Source organism: Ambystoma mexicanum, chromosome 4p (genome assembly GCF_040938575.1).
Source record: "Ambystoma mexicanum isolate Mex_15411 chromosome 4p, UKY_AmexF1_1, whole genome shotgun sequence".
Classification (NCBI taxonomy): Eukaryota; Metazoa; Chordata; class Amphibia; order Caudata; family Ambystomatidae; genus Ambystoma; species Ambystoma mexicanum.
The window spans coordinates 1,099,880,917-1,099,900,367 of NC_090927.1; the positions used below are offsets into that span (position 1 = coordinate 1,099,880,917).

The 19,451-nt window shown below is 45.6% G+C and overlaps 1 protein-coding gene across 1 annotated transcript in view; it reads right to left on the bottom strand.

Annotated features, from left to right (window-relative positions):
* ENPP3 (ectonucleotide pyrophosphatase/phosphodiesterase 3) overlaps positions 1 to 18,842 on the bottom strand; it is a 759,459-nt gene extending 740,617 nt beyond the window's left edge. Inside the window, exon 1 of the mRNA XM_069606685.1 lies at positions 18,669 to 18,842. Within this exon, the coding sequence (XP_069462786.1) occupies positions 18,669 to 18,758 (90 nt within the window). The 5' untranslated portion in view covers positions 18,759 to 18,842. The remainder of the gene's footprint in view (positions 1 to 18,668) is intronic.
* Positions 18,843 to 19,451: the final 609 nt, after the last annotated feature.

Below are 19,451 nucleotides of genomic sequence, written 5' to 3' on the forward strand. Positions count from 1 at the left end.
ATACCCCTGTAGTTACAGTAGGAAGCAATAAAACAATTTGTAATTATTTGTGCTGTTGTTAGGATTCGATTTTAGATTGATTACGGATTTTATAGTTTTTAAGTAAAATTTGTTTTAAACTGCTGAAAATCTTTTTAAACTACTGCTTTTGCTGAGGCTTATGTTTAGAAAACCCTGTGATTGCTAATTCTGTGCACCTTAAGGCTAACAACCCAGTTAATCAGGCGCGCTCGCAACGAACTACATTCCCCATAATCCTTGTAGTTCGAGGGAGTTCTTATTCTGACGTCAGGCGCGTAAGCGCTGGCATGTAGGGGCCGGTTTGCTCTGGTTCGCTACAGGCGAGTGCTTTTCTTTGCAACTCCCTTTATTATCTTTTTGATTCCTAAATATGCTTGGCCAGGGATACACTCAATATGACCTTGTATCGACCATACAAAGGAACCGCAAACTGCGCTTGCATACTGAAGCAAAGTATACAGACTGGGGAAATGACCCCTCTCAACAACAAAGAAATCCTGAAACACGCGATTTCACTGCTGCTCAGGCTGAAACAGAGAGGCAAGACCCCAACGTTAGTCCTAATTTAAATATAGCCACAGTACAAAGTGACTGTGTACAAATTGACCTAGCCATCCAAACAATACCAGTGTCCTCTTCAAAGGGCAATGATACTTTTTTTAAATGCGGTCTCTTAAGTACGCGGTCCATGGTGTTGCATGCCATAGAGATTAGTGACTGCATTGGGGAAAATAATCTTGACCTATTTATTTTAACGGAGACATGGCTCCATGAAGCTGCAATGCACGATATTGCTCTTGCTATTCCTGAGGGATATAAGTGCCTACATACTTATCGGACATCTGGTCGAGGAGGAGGGGTTGCAATTATCTTTAAATCAACATTGGATTTTTGTATTTCTACTCCCCCTCAACTAGACTCATGTGAAGCAATACACCTTAAATTGAACATTGATGCAACATATTCACTGAGCTTAATAACCTTATATAGACCTCCACGCGAAACCCCTCTTTTTGAAGAACAATTACTGGCATTTATTGGTGGCCTATGCAAAACAAATACGGTTGTTGCAATTCTAGGAGACTTTCATCTCTGGGCGAACAACCACCAGAACATGGAAGTGCAATCCCTACTTCAAACACTGTCCTTACTTGGTTTTGTACAATTGGTGGATAGACCAACACACATAGCTGGCAATATACTTGATGGGATTCTTACTAGGAATATGGACTCTAGTTTAAAAAATGTGGAACCTTGTCCATGGTCAGATCACCTTCTTGTGCACTTTGCACTACGACTGAACTTTAATCCTACCCCGATAAAAACACAATTTTCGACTGAAAGACGTAATATAAAAAATATTACTGGCGACACCTTTAAATCAACCATAATACCTCTTTTACCACCTTTAAAGGGGAAATTATCTTTGGAAGAATTCACCATTGCCTTTAGAAATGCTACTAACAAAGCTTTTGACATCCTCGCCCCACCTTGTCAAGGGAAAAAAAAGAAACAGAATGGTTTTAAACTTCGATTCTCCCCCGAAATAATTGCGACTCGGAAAAATAAAAGGAAGTGTGAGCGCCAATGGCGAAATCATCCCTCTCCTTCTACCTTGCTGACATATAAAATAGCAGTCAAAGAGTATAAACATCTTACTCTGGAAGCCAAAAAACTATCTCTTAATGATAGAATCGAAAAGGCCTCAATAAAGTCGAAAGAACTTTTCACAGTTCTCAAGGAGCTCAAAGGCCCTACTACCGAACATAGACTTAATATAAATGACGATTGGTGTCAGAAACTACTTGACAGCTTTTGTCATAAGACTCAGCTTCATCAAGATCGCATTAGGGAAAAGATTGAATCCCAAGGCATAACTGAGGAACTAGTATCCCCACCTCTAGAACTACTGATAAAACCTTTCGCATTCACTAGAATGACAGAAGAAGAGGTCCTGGTGGTCATCAAAGGACTTAAACCCACTTCATGTAAGGGATATATTTTCCCCACCACATTGTTTAAAGATTTTGCCAACACTCTTACACCGTGAGTTACAGAACTCATAAATCGTTCTTTCAACGATGATATGGTCCCCATCAGCATAAAGAAGGCATGGATTACTCCATTGTTAAAGAAAGATAATCTTGACCTCCTGATGCCTGAGAACTAGCGTCCTATTCCAAATGTCCCGTTTATACCGTTCATACTTAAAATATTGGACAAGATAGCATACATACAACTACAGAACTTTGTTGAAACTAACAATATCTTGGCTATTGAACAGTCCGGCTTCAGAGCTAACCATGGAACCGAGACAGCCCTTTTAGACTTGAAGGCTAGCATAACCGAAATTATTGAGGAAGGAAACTTTGCTCTTCTTCTCCTGTTGGATCTTTCCTCTGCGTTCGACTTGGTCGATCATAATCTTTTAGCAGAGAGACTTGAGAAGATTGGCCTGTGCTCCCCAGAGGCAGTTCAATGGCTTAAATCCTTTCTTGGCCCCAAAAATGCTTGTGTTGCTAAAGGATCCTCTAGGTCATTGAACATTCCCGTTACATGTGGTGTCCCACAGGGATCATGCCTATCCCCCTTACTTTTTAACATTTATATTAAATGTTTATGCGATTTGTTAAAATCTATGGGCATACCATTTGACAATTATGCTGACGACACCCAGATAGTTATTAAACTATCTGGGGTCTATGAAGATGATTCAGCTGCTATAAATAAGATCTATGAGGTAATCCAGAAGTGGATGGCCCTTAACTCACTTGCCCTTAATGATAAAAAAAACTGAGCTGTTGGTAATCAGCACACCTAATAGGATAAAAAAATGGACCCATGTTATATGGCTTTTGTAATAGGTGACAATAATATTCCTGTATCGGACTATGTGAAGACTCTGGGGGTGTTCTTCGATGCACATCTTACATTTCAGAAACACGTGTCCTACCTTAAATCATCATGTAGCTTTTTAACTCATCTCTTGTGGCAAATACGTCCCTATCTATCAGAAGCCAATAGAGCATCTATTGCAGCGGCAATAGTTAACACTAAATTAGACTACTGTAATAGTATCCAGATAGGTACATCAAAAGGGAATATTAGAAGTCTCCAAACCATACAAAATGGAGCTATTTGAGCTGTTTGTGGACTGAGCCGTCAATCTCACAACGCTGAACATCGAAAAAAATTACACTGGCTCTCTATTGAGCAACGGCTGAATTTCAAAGGGTTAGTAATAGTCTTCAAATGTCTTTCAGATAAAGCCCCAGAATACTTGAAATCTAGGATACATGCGGCCACACCAAAGCGAGCATTGCGCTCCAATAGTTTGAAGCTACTGGCTCAGCCACGTACTACCCTGAAGAAAATAGGTGAAGCAAGCGTTGCTGTTTCGGCTCCAAAAAGCTGGAACATGATTCCACTTTATCTTAAACAATGTATGACACTACAACATTTTAGGAAACGTCTTAAGACATTTCTTTTTGATGCTTACAATCACTAATTGGTATATGATGACCCACTTCTTTTTTCTTATGGACTCTGCTAATCATTTTTTTTAAATATTCTCTCTCCCCTTCATTGATCCTATTTGTGTTTCTTGTTTGTTTGTTCCTGTGAGCGCCTTGAGGCCTTTTGTGGGTGAATGCACGCAATATAAAAATGTATTTAGTTAGTTAGTTAGTTAATGGATATCACCACCCCAGCACCCCAGGATATGTATAGAGGGTCAGGAGTCAGGCACTTCAGATACAGTTGGACCTCAGGGTACTATTGCCTTTCCCTTGTAATTGGTTGGACTGTTCACTGACAGTTTTAACTGAGTGCCTTTGGACACCAGCCTCTTAGCACCATCTGTAACTGACTTGTAGGCTGTGCCTGGCTCCAAAGCCTCTTGGGCAATAGCCAAGCCCACATCCTCCTCAGCCTTTCTCTGCTTCTCTGCATCACCTTCCCTCTCTCACTTTGTGAGTTTCCTCTTCCACTCTTTTTCGTTCCTTCTTCCCCTACATGTGTCTCCTCCTCCTCCTCTCCTTTTTAGATGCTCTCCTGACTCCTCTACCCTGTTTCTTTCTCTCTCTGTCTCTGGGAGTTTTCTCTCCTACACTCCTCTCCTTCTTCTCTCTTTCTCCTCATCATCCTCTCTCTTTCTATCTGTCTCTCATCTTTCAAATGTGTCCCTCCTCTCCTATCTCAGTCTCTCTCTTGCTTCAAGTGCTCTCTCTCTTCTTCTTTTTTTCTCTCTCCTTCTCTTCACTGTCAGATGTGCGCCTCATCTTGCCATTTCTCTCTCTGGCTTGCTCTCTTTTCCTTCTAGCATTCTTCCTCCTCCTTTCCAGTCTCTTCCTATCTCTTTCATCAGGTCTTCCCTCTTCTCCTCTTCTCCATCTTTCTGTCTCTGTCCTCAAGTGCTCTACCTCCACCTCTCCTCTCCTCTTCTCTTCCCTCCTCCTCATCTCTCTCAGTTCCTTTTCTTTCAGGTATTTCTCCTCTACCCATCTCTTTTTTCTTCTATCAATCGCCAATCTCCAATCTCATCCTCCTCCCACTTCTGCAATCCTTTATTATGTACCACTGCTGTCCCACCGTAAATTTCCACACATTTGTATTTTTTATTTTATTTTATTTGTCATTTATAAGGCGCTTATATAGCAAATCAGTGTTTCAAAGCGCCACAAGGTATAAGGGAAGGGAACAAGGAAGAGAAAAAATAAACAATGGAAATAGCAATGATTAAATATATAGAAACAGCGGTCCTACTAAACCTCGTGATATTCGGAGCGTGCAAGTGCAGTGAAAAGAAAAAGGAAGGGTGTGGGATGAGGGTAGGTGCTATTAGGGTCCCCTAGGTGAGGAAATACCAGAGGTACCCGTTGGGGAAGCAACAGGTAAGTGCATGAGCGAAGACAACCCAGGGGAAGAGGGAGGTCTACCGCCCAACAGGTAATTGCGGGCGGAGGCAAAACCACCTGACAGCCGGGTGTGGGCCCAATGGGCAGTGCAGAAGGGGTGCTGGAGTGATTGGGAAAAAGGCCAGGACCCTATTGGACTCTTGAGAGACCAGGCCGCCAATCGCAGAGACAGATGGGCTGGTTAGCACAGGAGGGGGAGAGGGAAGGAGGAGGAAAAGATAAAGGTCTTGAGTTTTTTTGCGGAACTTGAGGTTATCCGGTTCAAGACGGAGGGAGAGAGGGAGACTGCTCCATAGGAGGAAGCCAACTGAGGAAAGAGATCTGCTCTCTGCTCTCTGCTTGGAGAAGCGTTTGATCAGCAGAGAGTTGGAGCCAGAAGATTGAACGGATCTGGAAGGAGTGTATTTAGTAAGAGAGAGTTGCAGGTATCGTGGTCCCAGGCCCCAGACAGCCTTGTGAATAATGCAGAGGGTCTTGAATTTGATCCTTGCAACAACCAGGAGCCAGTGGAGAGACACATCCATCAGCATCTCATTTGCTTTTGAATCCCTTTCGATTCTGCAATCTGGACCATGCATGGGGAATGGGAATCACCTGCAGGATAATTGGTGTGCGCCTTTGATATTTGTTGGACCCGGATTACACATTTCTCAGGTGTGGGTGATTGTTTTGATCTTCGGGCCTCAGCTCCACACACAGAAGCTTTAAATGTGTCACCCTAAGTCTGGTGCCCTCGCTCCTGCGCTTCCCAACTCCAACATGGCGTGACTGGGAGTCCACACTGTGGCCTTCTGGTCTGTGTCCATTGTCTGACTTGGCTCCCTCACCCTCAAACCACCATCTGCCAGAGTGAAAGAATACTGCAACTGTCTCTGTGAACAAGCTCAGACATTAACTCTTCTGAGATATTCAATGCTTTTCAAACAAGATGGCATGACTCACAGGATTTCGTAACCAAGAGCCCATGATCCCCACTTCCAAACTGTCTCAGCTCTGTCCTTTATAATATTACATAAGACAAGCTACCTTGAAACCATGGGATTCTGATCCCCAAAAGCTAAGGGAAGTCTTTGGGATGGGGTGGATGCCCTGGGTGATCCCCCATTTACCGCCTTGAGGCCCCACATTGCTCTGCAAGTGCCGGCTTCTAGCTCCCAGGGCCTCCTTGGACCTATTCCATGTCACAGAAAGGCACAATATGCCTTAAGAGTGAGAGGGGCAATATATCCCTTTCGAGTGAACTGAGTCACTATAATCCTGGACCAGGAAGAAGAGAACCAGGTGCTAGCCTCCTGGCTGGATTACAAATAGTGAGTTGGAAGCTATTACCCTTGAAGGCTAATTGTGGCAAAGTAATTTCTGGGTGCTGTATCTCTGAGACTTTGGAGCAGTACAAAGAAGCATCTGAGCGCAATAGCTTCAAGACTGTATTGAGAATAGAGAAACTGGTGGAGATCAGTAGCCCCACTGGGGAGAACAAGTACTGGCACCTTATACTTTGAACCTTACTGACACTGTAGAGTTTGCATTGTTCCCGCAAAGAAACATCTAGTTTACTTATCGACAAACCCTTAGTCCCTATTCAAATTTATTCCAAACACCTATTGACCTTTAGACAGAAAGTGGTGCTGAAACCTTACCTTATGTGCCCCTTCTTTTGTTGGTTTTCTACACAACCCAGTTATGGTGGCATCCATCTTCTGTAAAGCTAATCCAACCGGTGGCACTTCTGAACCATTTTCACCGCATTCAATCGAGGAACTGTCATCCATTACTCCCCTTCACTCTCAGTTCCTTCCCACCTATCACTCAATTCTCGGATCTTCTCAACTTGCAAAAGTGTGTTACCACACCTCCCATCTTGAAATAAACGTCAGCTCACCCTGGTAACATAGTCATGTATTGGCCCTTCTGCCCTCACTGTTCCAAAACACATGAGCATGTGTTGTCTGTCTTGACCAGGGGTGTTGCTAGGCATGGAAAAGATCAGGGGCTAAGTTAATGTTGGGACTGGCGGGACAAAGGGCTAGCTAGCATTTTGGTTGTAGCACCAGTGCTTCTATCCGGGGCTACAACCAAATGACGCAGGGCTATAGCCCCCTCAGCCCTCCCCCTAGCAACGCCTCTGGTCTTGACACCAATGGACTTCAATCTGGGTTCTGTAGTACTCTCTCCAAGGAAATGGCACGCACACTTGTTTTAACTTGCTCACTTCTGTGCACCACCTGATGCTCTCCTTTATCCCTGTACTTCATGACCTTTGCGTCATCTTTGATTGGTGGACCATCCTTCTCTCCGCTCTCTCTCTCTCTCTCCGTCTCTCTCAGTCTTTCACTCTGTCTCTGTCTTTGTGAAACTATGGCTTCCTGGGCACTGCACCTTCCTGGAATTTTTCCTTCCAGTCTCGATGCTTCTTCTCCATTAGGCTGGCACCTCCTCTGCCATTCTCCTTCCAGTCAAACTCTATCAAGGGCCTTCCTTTGGTCCCATCCTGCTCCTGCTCTAAATATTTTCACTCAGCAAGCGTATCTCTTCCTTCCACCACCTCTTTGCTGATGATACGCACAATGGCCCTCATTATGAGTTTGGTGGTAGTGTGGCAGTAAATCTGTGTTACTATCGCCAGATGGAATTACTGTTACCGCCACTTGGTCCTGCAGATATACCATGGGATTCAAAGTGGTGGTAAGCAGCGTAAGTCCCCATTTTTTGCAGTCCATTAGAATCCATGCAGAGTTCGGTTGGTGGTAATTTTTCTTGAGGTAAATCCTCCACTTCAAGGCCAAACTCAGGATTTGGCATAGCAGTAAAAAGTGGCGATAACACCATTACCACCAATTTTTTTGCTACTTCACAAATCTAGAGGCCCATTGTCTCCTACATGTGTACTTCCCCTCATTTGATCCTGGGGTTCCCTCTCACTTTGCCAACTGTTTGTGTGCCCTCTGACACTAAACAGCAGTTCTCTGTCTTCCACTAAGCTCTTCTAAAAGGGAAAGCACTAAGTACCTGAAATAACTGGTAGTTTGGTTTTAGTTTTCTACTCTTGTGGCGCTTGTGCTGGAGTTCATACATAGAGCTTTTGCCCACTCAGGTGAGTGGCGAGTAAAATCCACAAATGTCATTTGTTCTTTTTTTCTGCTTTTATTTGGTTAAATCACTTTTTGTATGATATTGTATTAACGGCTCTTAGTACAGAAAACTGTCAAGTTGTGTTTAACATTGTTTTCAAGTGGTGCTGACACGTGTTTCGACCATCAAAGTCTTTATCAAGGCTGGTGAGTGTATGTCCATGGTTGGGTTGAGTTAGGTGAGGAGAAGGCTCAGTGGCCAAGCGGTGTCCTCAGTAGCTTGGTGAGCAAAGATTGGGTCCTTGGATTCCTTGTCAATAGGCAGCTGAAGACCTGGGTTCCGCGGTGTGCGCGACTCTCCCTGGTGTCCGTCGGATCCCAGGGAGACTGAGGACACCGCTTGGCCACTGAGCCTTCTCCTCATCTAACTCAACCCAACCATGGACATACAACCACCAGCCTTGATAAAGACCTTGATGGTCCAAACACGTGTCGGCACCACTTGAAAACAATATTAAACATAACTTGACAGCCTTGTGTACTAAGAACCGTTAATACAATATCATACAAAGAGTGATTTAACCAAATAAAAGCACAAAAAAAGAACAAATGACATTTGTGGATTTTACTCACCAACTAACTTGAGTGGACAAAAGCTCTATGTATGAACTCCAGCACAAGCCAAGCGCCACAAGAGTAGAAACTAAAGCCAAACTACGAGGACAGACATAGTAGGCACCACGAGCCTTTCAGTTTCTACCTACCGGCTGCCAGTGCACTTGAGATTTAGTACAAAAGACGCAGCGACCCACAGTTCCTAGTGCTCAACAAACCCTGTATTTACCTGAAATAACTACCTGCACGCTCTACAACCTCCCTCAATCCTCTCCTGCCAATGCCTAGACCTCAACTGCAGTGATTTGTAAATCATGTACGCCGTGTGCTGTCCCCATTACCTGCTCCCTCTCTTATCTTCCCCAGCCAACACCTGCCTCATATGCAGAGCTCTCAAGCTTGTGTGTCCTCAGGCCGGGTGAAAACAATGTTTTTTGGCGGGTGTGAGCCCACTGACGTTTATGGGCGTGCACGGAAGAGGCTTGGCAGGTGAGTGAGATGATTACATGGAATGGTCAAAAGCATGTGAGTTGCGAGGTATGCATATGCTGCTCACTAAACATTCTCAGCCAGTGTGAAGCAGCCTATAAAGGGGGCGCTGGACGTGCTGGTGTTGCTATTCGCATGCGGTGTTTCCGAGAGAAGCTCTTGCCGTCCTTCTCAACAAGTAGAAATAGACAATACAAACACAGAGCTGCGCCGAAGTACAGCGCCATCTTCGAAATCCCCTCCAAATCACCCCCAACCAAGTATTTCGCACAAGCCAAGAAATGGTTGCCGTGATCCTGGATCGCGGTTCGCTTAGGCACGTGAGCGTCATAAAGGTGCGACGAGACATCTGCAGACTCACACACCTGCACCATGCCCACAGGTCACATCTGGTGAACTTCAGGACAAGGTGATGGAGCTCCCAAAGGAACAAAATGGAGTAGGGCAGTGGTGGCCATCACATTTATGGCTTTTTTGCTTCTCTCTTCAATAATTAGGTTGCATTATTTGTATGACTCCCTTTTCTATGAATATAATTCTCCGCTTAAACGTAGTCTTATCGCTGTGAGTGGATGTTGAATGCAGAAATCACTGTGATATCCTACTGCTATTAATCTGTCAGTTTGCTTTATTCATTGTCTGCTGATTTTGTTATCATGTTGATTGCGTGAAATATTGAGAATCTCCTGGGAAAGTGGTTTACAAAGGTAGCGGGCGCCCCTCTCTCGAACGAACAAGGCTTGATAACCTGTTCAGTGGTTATTAACCACTTGAGAGTTCGCAGCCACTGCTTTTACTCACTGTGCCTTTCACAGATGGGAAATATCCATTTGCATATCAGTCTTTGTCCTGCCCAGGGGCAGTCCAGCACCGAAATGCAATGGCAATTCCAACCTGAACGAGAGTGCCACCAGCAACCCCATACACGTGTTTCACCCTTGTTGGGGATCATCAGTGAGGTGAAGCTGATGCCTCTCTAAGCACAGTGAGAGGGAGACCACGTCTGGTTGCCCCCAGGAGACCTAGGGTTACCAATCCCAGGTTCCTTGAAAATAGTTTACAAAGGTAGCGGGCGCCCCTCTCTCGAACGAACAAGGCTTGATAACCTGTTCAGTGGTTATTAACCACTTGAGAGTTCGCAGCCACTGCTTTTACTCACTGTGCCTTTCACAGATGGGAAATATCCATTTGCATATCAGTCTTTGTCCTGCCCAGGGGCAGTCCAGCACCGAAATGCAATGGCAATTCCAACCTGAACGAGAGTGCCACCAGCAACCCCATACACGTGTTTCACCCTTGTTGGGGATCATCAGTGAGGTGAAGCTGATGCCTCTCTAAGCACAGTGAGAGGGAGACCACGTCTGGTTGCCCCCAGGAGACCTAGGGTTACCAATCCCAGGTTCCTTGAAAATAGTTTACAAAGGTCCCATCTGTGAAAGGCACAGTGAGTAAAAGCAGTGGCTGCGAACTCTCAAGTGGTTAATAACCACTGAACAGGTTATCATGTCTGTTCTTGCGAGAGAGGGGCGCCCGCTACCTTTATAAAACTATTTGTTAAGGAACCTGGGATTGGTAACCCTAGGTCTCCTGGGGGCAACCAGACGTGGTCTCCCTCTCACTGTGCTTAGAGAGGCATCAGCTTCACCTCACTGATGATCCCCAACAAGGGTGAAACACGTGTATGGGGTTGCTGGTGGTACTCTCGTTCAGATTGGAATTGCCATTGTATTTCGGTGCTGGACTGCCCCTGGGCAGGACAAAGACTGATATGCAAATGGATATTTCCCATCTGTGAAAGGCACAGTGAGTAAAAGCAGTGGCTGCGAACTCTCAAGTGGTTAATAACCACTGAACAGGTTATCATGTCTGTTCTTGCGAGAGAGGGGCGCCCGCTACCTTTATAAAACTATTTGTTAAGGAACCTGGGATTGGTAACCCTAGGTCTCCTGGGGGCAACCAGACGTGGTCTCCCTCTCACTGTGCTTAGAGAGGCATCAGCTTCACCTCACTGATGATCCCCAACAAGGGTGAAACACGTGTATGGGGTTGCTGGTGGTACTCTCGTTCAGATTGGAATTGCCATTGTATTTCGGTGCTGGACTGCCCCTGGGCAGGACAAAGACTGATATGCAAATGGATATTTCCCATCTGTGAAAGGCACAGTGAGTAAAAGCAGTGGCTGCGAACTCTCAAGTGGTTAATAACCACTGAACAGGTTATCATGTCTGTTCTTGCGAGAGAGGGGCGCCCGCTACCTTTATAAAACTATTTGTTAAGGAACCTGGGATTGGTAACCCTAGGTCTCCTGGGGGCAACCAGACGTGGTCTCCCTCTCACTGTGCTTAGAGAGGCATCAGCTTCACCTCACTGATGATCCCCAACAAGGGTGAAACACGTGTATGGGGTTGCTGGTGGTACTCTCGTTCAGATTGGAATTGCCATTGTATTTCGGTGCTGGACTGCCCCTGGGCAGGACAAAGACTGATATGCAAATGGATATTTCCCATCTGTGAAAGGCACAGTGAGTAAAAGCAGTGGCTGCGAACTCTCAAGTGGTTAATAACCACTGAACAGGTTATCATGTCTGTTCTTGCGAGAGAGGGGCGCCCGCTACCTTTATAAAACTATTTGTTAAGGAACCTGGGATTGGTAACCCTAGGTCTCCTGGGGGCAACCAGACGTGGTCTCCCTCTCACTGTGCTTAGAGAGGCATCAGCTTCACCTCACTGATGATCCCCAACAAGGGTGAAACACGTGTATGGGGTTGCTGGTGGTACTCTCGTTCAGATTGGAATTGCCATTGTATTTCGGTGCTGGACTGCCCCTGGGCAGGACAAAGACTGATATGCAAATGGATATTTCCCATCTGTGAAAGGCACAGTGAGTAAAAGCAGTGGCTGCGAACTCTCAAGTGGTTAATAACCACTGAACAGGTTATCATGTCTGTTCTTGCGAGAGAGGGGCGCCCGCTACCTTTATAAAACTATTTGTTAAGGAACCTGGGATTGGTAACCCTAGGTCTCCTGGGGGCAACCAGACGTGGTCTCCCTCTCACTGTGCTTAGAGAGGCATCAGCTTCACCTCACTGATGATCCCCAACAAGGGTGAAACACGTGTATGGGGTTGCTGGTGGTACTCTCGTTCAGATTGGAATTGCCATTGTATTTCGGTGCTGGACTGCCCCTGGGCAGGACAAAGACTGATATGCAAATGGATATTTCCCATCTGTGAAAGGCACAGTGAGTAAAAGCAGTGGCTGCGAACTCTCAAGTGGTTAATAACCACTGAACAGGTTATCATGTCTGTTCTTGCGAGAGAGGGGCGCCCGCTACCTTTATAAAACTATTTGTTAAGGAACCTGGGATTGGTAACCCTAGGTCTCCTGGGGGCAACCAGACGTGGTCTCCCTCTCACTGTGCTTAGAGAGGCATCAGCTTCACCTCACTGATGATCCCCAACAAGGGTGAAACACGTGTATGGGGTTGCTGGTGGTACTCTCGTTCAGATTGGAATTGCCATTGTATTTCGGTGCTGGACTGCCCCTGGGCAGGACAAAGACTGATATGCAAATGGATATTTCCCATCTGTGAAAGGCACAGTGAGTAAAAGCAGTGGCTGCGAACTCTCAAGTGGTTAATAACCACTGAACAGGTTATCATGTCTGTTCTTGCGAGAGAGGGGCGCCCGCTACCTTTATAAAACTATTTGTTAAGGAACCTGGGATTGGTAACCCTAGGTCTCCTGGGGGCAACCAGACGTGGTCTCCCTCTCACTGTGCTTAGAGAGGCATCAGCTTCACCTCACTGATGATCCCCAACAAGGGTGAAACACGTGTATGGGGTTGCTGGTGGTACTCTCGTTCAGATTGGAATTGCCATTGTATTTCGGTGCTGGACTGCCCCTGGGCAGGACAAAGACTGATATGCAAATGGATATTTCCCATCTGTGAAAGGCACAGTGAGTAAAAGCAGTGGCTGCGAACTCTCAAGTGGTTAATAACCACTGAACAGGTTATCATGTCTGTTCTTGCGAGAGAGGGGCGCCCGCTACCTTTATAAAACTATTTGTTAAGGAACCTGGGATTGGTAACCCTAGGTCTCCTGGGGGCAACCAGACGTGGTCTCCCTCTCACTGTGCTTAGAGAGGCATCAGCTTCACCTCACTGATGATCCCCAACAAGGGTGAAACACGTGTATGGGGTTGCTGGTGGTACTCTCGTTCAGATTGGAATTGCCATTGTATTTCGGTGCTGGACTGCCCCTGGGCAGGACAAAGACTGATATGCAAATGGATATTTCCCATCTGTGAAAGGCACAGTGAGTAAAAGCAGTGGCTGCGAAATCTCAAGTGGTTAATAACCACTGAACAGGTTATCATGTCTGTTCTTGCGAGAGAGGGGCGCCCGCTACCTTTATAAAACTATTTGTTAAGGAACCTGGGATTGGTAACCCTAGGTCTCCTGGGGGCAACCAGACGTGGTCTCCCTCTCACTGTGCTTAGAGAGGCATCAGCTTCACCTCACTGATGATCCCCAACAAGGGTGAAACACGTGTATGGGGTTGCTGGTGGTACTCTCGTTCAGATTGGAATTGCCATTGTATTTCGGTGCTGGACTGCCCCTGGGCAGGACAAAGACTGATATGCAAATGGATATTTCCCATCTGTGAAAGGCACAGTGAGTAAAAGCAGTGGCTGCGAACTCTCAAGTGGTTAATAACCACTGAACAGGTTATCATGTCTGTTCTTGCGAGAGAGGGGCGCCCGCTACCTTTATAAAACTATTTGTTAAGGAACCTGGGATTGGTAACCCTAGGTCTCCTGGGGGCAACCAGACGTGGTCTCCCTCTCACTGTGCTTAGAGAGGCATCAGCTTCACCTCACTGATGATCCCCAACAAGGGTGAAACACGTGTATGGGGTTGCTGGTGGTACTCTCGTTCAGATTGGAATTGCCATTGTATTTCGGTGCTGGACTGCCCCTGGGCAGGACAAAGACTGATATGCAAATGGATATTTCCCATCTGTGAAAGGCACAGTGAGTAAAAGCAGTGGCTGCGAACTCTCAAGTGGTTAATAACCACTGAACAGGTTATCATGTCTGTTCTTGCGAGAGAGGGGCGCCCGCTACCTTTATAAAACTATTTGTTAAGGAACCTGGGATTGGTAACCCTAGGTCTCCTGGGGGCAACCAGACGTGGTCTCCCTCTCACTGTGCTTAGAGAGGCATCAGCTTCACCTCACTGATGATCCCCAACAAGGGTGAAACACGTGTATGGGGTTGCTGGTGGTACTCTCGTTCAGATTGGAATTGCCATTGTATTTCGGTGCTGGACTGCCCCTGGGCAGGACAAAGACTGATATGCAAATGGATATTTCCCATCTGTGAAAGGCACAGTGAGTAAAAGCAGTGGCTGCGAACTCTCAAGTGGTTAATAACCACTGAACAGGTTATCATGTCTGTTCTTGCGAGAGAGGGGCGCCCGCTACCTTTATAAAACTATTTGTTAAGGAACCTGGGATTGGTAACCCTAGGTCTCCTGGGGGCAACCAGACGTGGTCTCCCTCTCACTGTGCTTAGAGAGGCATCAGCTTCACCTCACTGATGATCCCCAACAAGGGTGAAACACGTGTATGGGGTTGCTGGTGGTACTCTCGTTCAGATTGGAATTGCCATTGTATTTCGGTGCTGGACTGCCCCTGGGCAGGACAAAGACTGATATGCAAATGGATATTTCCAATCTGTGAAAGGCACAGTGAGTAAAAGCAGTGGCTGCGAACTCTCAAGTGGTTAATAACCACTGAACAGGTTATCATGTCTGTTCTTGCGAGAGAGGGGCGCCCGCTACCTTTATAAAACTCCTGGGAAAGTGAGTTGTTTAAGACTATAAAATCTACCTATTAAAGCAATGACGATGTCCCATCTGTGAGATTTAGGAGGGCATACACAAACATACAAAGTCCCTTTGGGGGGTGACTAATCTATGCCTCCTGCCTCACCAGGGAGTCAGTTCCTGGTTTGAATCCATGAGGCGGTGCTGATATGTCGCTGGGTCTTATCCTGATTTTAGGGTTCTGCCCTCATGTTGCGAGTGGCCAGCACTGCCTGAGATTTCAATTGTCTTCTGCTGTGCGCGCTGCATAAAAACTCAACTGCGAGGCCTGTGCTCATGCTCCGGGGGCCTGTTCCGATCTAGTGGGGTATGTCCTCCTGTGGCCAGGCCTGTCTGAATTTGGACATTCTGCCTGTGTTTCCAATCGTTTTCAGCTGTATCTTTTGTTGCATAAAACTGCGAGGCCTGTGCTGATGTGGTTGGGGTCTGTCCTGGGCTTCAAGGGCCTGTTTCTCTGAAAAACGAATAAAAAGAAAACAGGCTCTTTCCGTTGTTTCGTCAGATCTCAGCTCCTTCCGCGTGCCTAACCCACAGCACATGACCTCTGTGTGGCCTCTGCAGCAGCCTGCCTGATGGAAAGGCAGCTTGCACTGGGCCAACAACAGCAGAAAGCCAGCCTGTTTACCAAAGAATGGTGTCTTTATAGACTCTGAAAGCAAAACCATCACCCCACACAACTTAACACTGCACGTAGGCAGGTGCATGAACAAGGGGGGTTCTGGGCTGTGGGGCTTCTTTTGTATTGGAGTGCTGCGATGTGTGCTTTATTTTATTGTTGAAAAATGTTTTTATTTGTTGCTAGACTTTGATTAGATAGTTTCATGTACACCTGATAACTATCTCTTACATAAGGAGTTCCTCAAGGTACTAGGTTCAAGGTTCTAGGTCCTTTACTCTTTTTCCTGTATAATAGCCTGCTCGTTTCCATAATGTCTTCCTTCGCGGTCTACCGTCATCTTTTTTGGGCGAAATTGATAAAATGCATTGACGCTTTTCTTCACTTGCACCAAACAAGGTTTGATAACCTGGCCGTCTGTGTGTTCTACTGTGCACGCAGGAAGATGTACACGGTTAATTGATCATAAAAGACTCTGCTCTCCTCCTTTGTACTTTCTGGGCGTGTCCAATGGTCTTCTAATCTTCCTGCAGACTTGCTCCCCTTTGCTCTACCTATACAACTTCTTCACGGGCTTTAGCCTCATGACACTATGTGTCCTTCTTTGCTCTATCTTCACTGGCTCTTCTTCGATTTCCAATTATTGTATATTTTTCTGTATTGTCTTTAAATGTCTCTACGGTATCGCACCTCCCTTTCTCTCCTCTCTTGTTTCTTTCTACAGCCCGAGGCACTCTCTCAGATCTCAGTCTCAGTTTATCTTGTCTCTACCTCGTCGCCCTGGCATGTCTTCCCATTTTCGTTCTTTTTCTTTACTTGCTCCAAAAATGTGGAATGTTCTCCCTTTATCGCTTTGCTCTGTTACTGCTTTTCCTCATTTCAAAATCTGTATTAAGGAACATCTTCTTTCTGAATTGAGTTGTCCTGATTCATTCATTAATTTGATCATGTGTTGTACTGTTACTGGTTTCTTCAGTGCTTTGGTGCGAGGCGCTATAAAAATCCAATAAAATACACAATCGGAATACACTTCAATTTGGACTTTTTCGAAATGCGTGTTCTGCGTTCTCGTGTCGTCTGTGATGCCACCGCAATCCCTCCATAGAAAAGAAATGTGTTATTGCAAACTACCCATAGTCTACAATGGGGTGTATGTGTTCACTGAGCTCATAGCACAGAGTCCACTGAACAGTCATAGCATGGCAATACATGCCAGCTAAGTTTGGCATTCGCCAATCAACATCTGGTGATCTGGGCAGAAGGCGCTATGGCACTACTGAATGCATGCTGCCATTCTATTGCCTACATGCATATTTTCGCAACGCCCTGAAATGAGTTGAACTGATGATGGAATGTAGCAGACACTCTAGGGCGGGGCTCTGAAACTTGTAGTGCTACAAATGTTTTGAACTACAACTCCCATGATCCCTGACCATTGACTACTCTGATTAGCGCTAAGGAGAGCTACAATTTAAAACAAGAGAGAACCAATGGGTTAACTAGTAAACAAAACGATAGTATGAAGTCACTCCCCCTTGCTTTATTGATAAACTGGTTGTCCTTATCCCTTGATTTCAATGCTTTTCTGTGGTGCATCTACCTAAGCAGGTTTCTTTGCTTGCTTTTATTATTTTTGGTCTGGTCTATTAGGTGGCGCTTGCCCCACCTATAAGCCGAAACTATTGAATTAGAGTACAGATAGGGAGAAATGGCATATAAGGAGGAACACACAGCTTGTAGGTGTTGTTTGGTTATTTGCCCACCCATTGACTGCCTGTGGCTGTGCTCATCCCTATGACCATTCCCACCCAGTTCCCGCCCCAAACCGCCCAAACTCCACCCCATGAGAACTCTTTGAGCTTGCTTTATTCAAACCTTACCATCAAACTTTACACTCAAGGTGTCTGCCAATGTATTTTTAAAAGCACCCTTCTGAGAGTTAGTGACTTAATTGGAGATGTTAACCCACTACTGGTGTAATAAAAATGTCTTAACCAGCTCTGCCTTCAGCCACTCGATTGATAAGCCTTATGCCTGTCCTTCACCGAAGCCGTGTTAAAAAGAAGCATTGGCAAAGCCAACCGTTTTTGCTTGTGTCTAAGTGTTAGGCATTTGCCAGGCACTGCTATTAAATGCCCAGCTACTCACACCATTGTGTACCTGACACAATCAATGGTTAGTTAAAGCCACAAAGGCAGTGCCTGGCAAGTGCCTTCCCCATACCTACACAAATGAGCAAACTGTTGGCATTGCCAATGCTTATTTTAAGTGGTAATTGAGGCTTCAATGAGAACTCTTCAGATTATGCCGTAGGCTGAGATGCTTATTGGCAATAGTTTCGCGATATTTCAGTCTATAGAATTCCTTTAACTTAATATGGCCCCCAACCCGGAGCATGGGGGCTACAGAAGGAAAATAAAGCCAAGCTCAAAAGAAAATATATACAAATGCCCGATCCAAAGAAGAGGAATACAAGTACCATTTCAAATACAAATAAAAAAGAATAAAGAAAAGGTACAGGGATGCAAAAGCCAAACTCCCAGCGCTCCAGCTGAGAAGCCCGGACAGCTGAGAATACGTGTATTCAATTTGCTTTGGTAATGTCAAGTCTCAATCTACAAACCGCAGGTGACTTGATGACTTCCATAGCACCAATACATCAAGTACCCCCTCCCGAGCTGATGCTCCGTTTATTCAATAGGAATTTAGCAAGACTACATAAGCCAGAATCCCGCATTTTGTTAAATCACAGCCCAGTAGCACAGGGTAATTTGGTCAGCCTCGATTTAATAAATGCATTGTAAGGCTGATACAATTCCAGACCGCTCATTCAGCATGCTACACACATCCCTAAACGACATTATTTCGCAAGCTCTGAAAACAGAAGAATGTTGCCTTTTCTTTACACTGCACAACCTTGTGTTCCTATAATGAGGCCAGGTCATCCGAAACAAAATAGACAGCTGTCTAAATGGATAAATGGGGTGTAGGCACGGAGGGGAGGTTTAGACAGGAAGCCAAACATAACACATATTTTTTTTATCACTTACCCCAAAGATGATCTTATATTTCCTCAATGTTCTTTTAGATTTAATTAATTCTCCTTCAAAATCTCGGCTTAACGTCATAGTGCTGCTCATCGTGGGAAGCCCGCCGGCTGGACAGACGCCTGCGTGCTACACTGCCAAGCGGTCGATGGTTAAAGGCCAGGCTTCTGGCTTTGCAAGAGATAAATGCCCTGCAGCCCTCGTTACTTCCTTGTCACGTGCGTGTGGCCTGTGCCAGCAATGAGAAGTGTGGAGCCGTGCAAGAGAAGAATCCCTGCTTGCTGACTCGGGTGACCCCGGAGGCGTGCTCGATAATACTCCCGGACGTCCAACCAACAAACGGTCAAAGGCTTTCACGCCACTATCTGCTTGCTTGTGTCAGCCACACTTGCCATTAGGATATACATTGACTAACTTTATCTGAGGCTGTTCAAATAAGCGTTGTACTTTGTGATGAGGACGGGCATACCAATCGGCTGTAAGATGGCCAGCTGCCGTGAGTCATTCATTACATGTTAAACATATACAATGCCAGGCGATGAATAATGTATATGTAATGTGCATATGACATCTATTGGAATAGTTCATAAAGGATGTTAGAGGTTGTCACTGGTGGGAGTGGCCCTCATTAGATTGTCTATAAGAGAAACTGTTTCAAGGCACTCCCCAGCCAAAGGTAACCTTACCAAATATTCTTCGTAGGCCTACCCCTACTACACACACAAGGACCATCCTTACTCTGACTGTGAGAACTCACAAGGCACTCCTGGATCATCAACGCTCCTC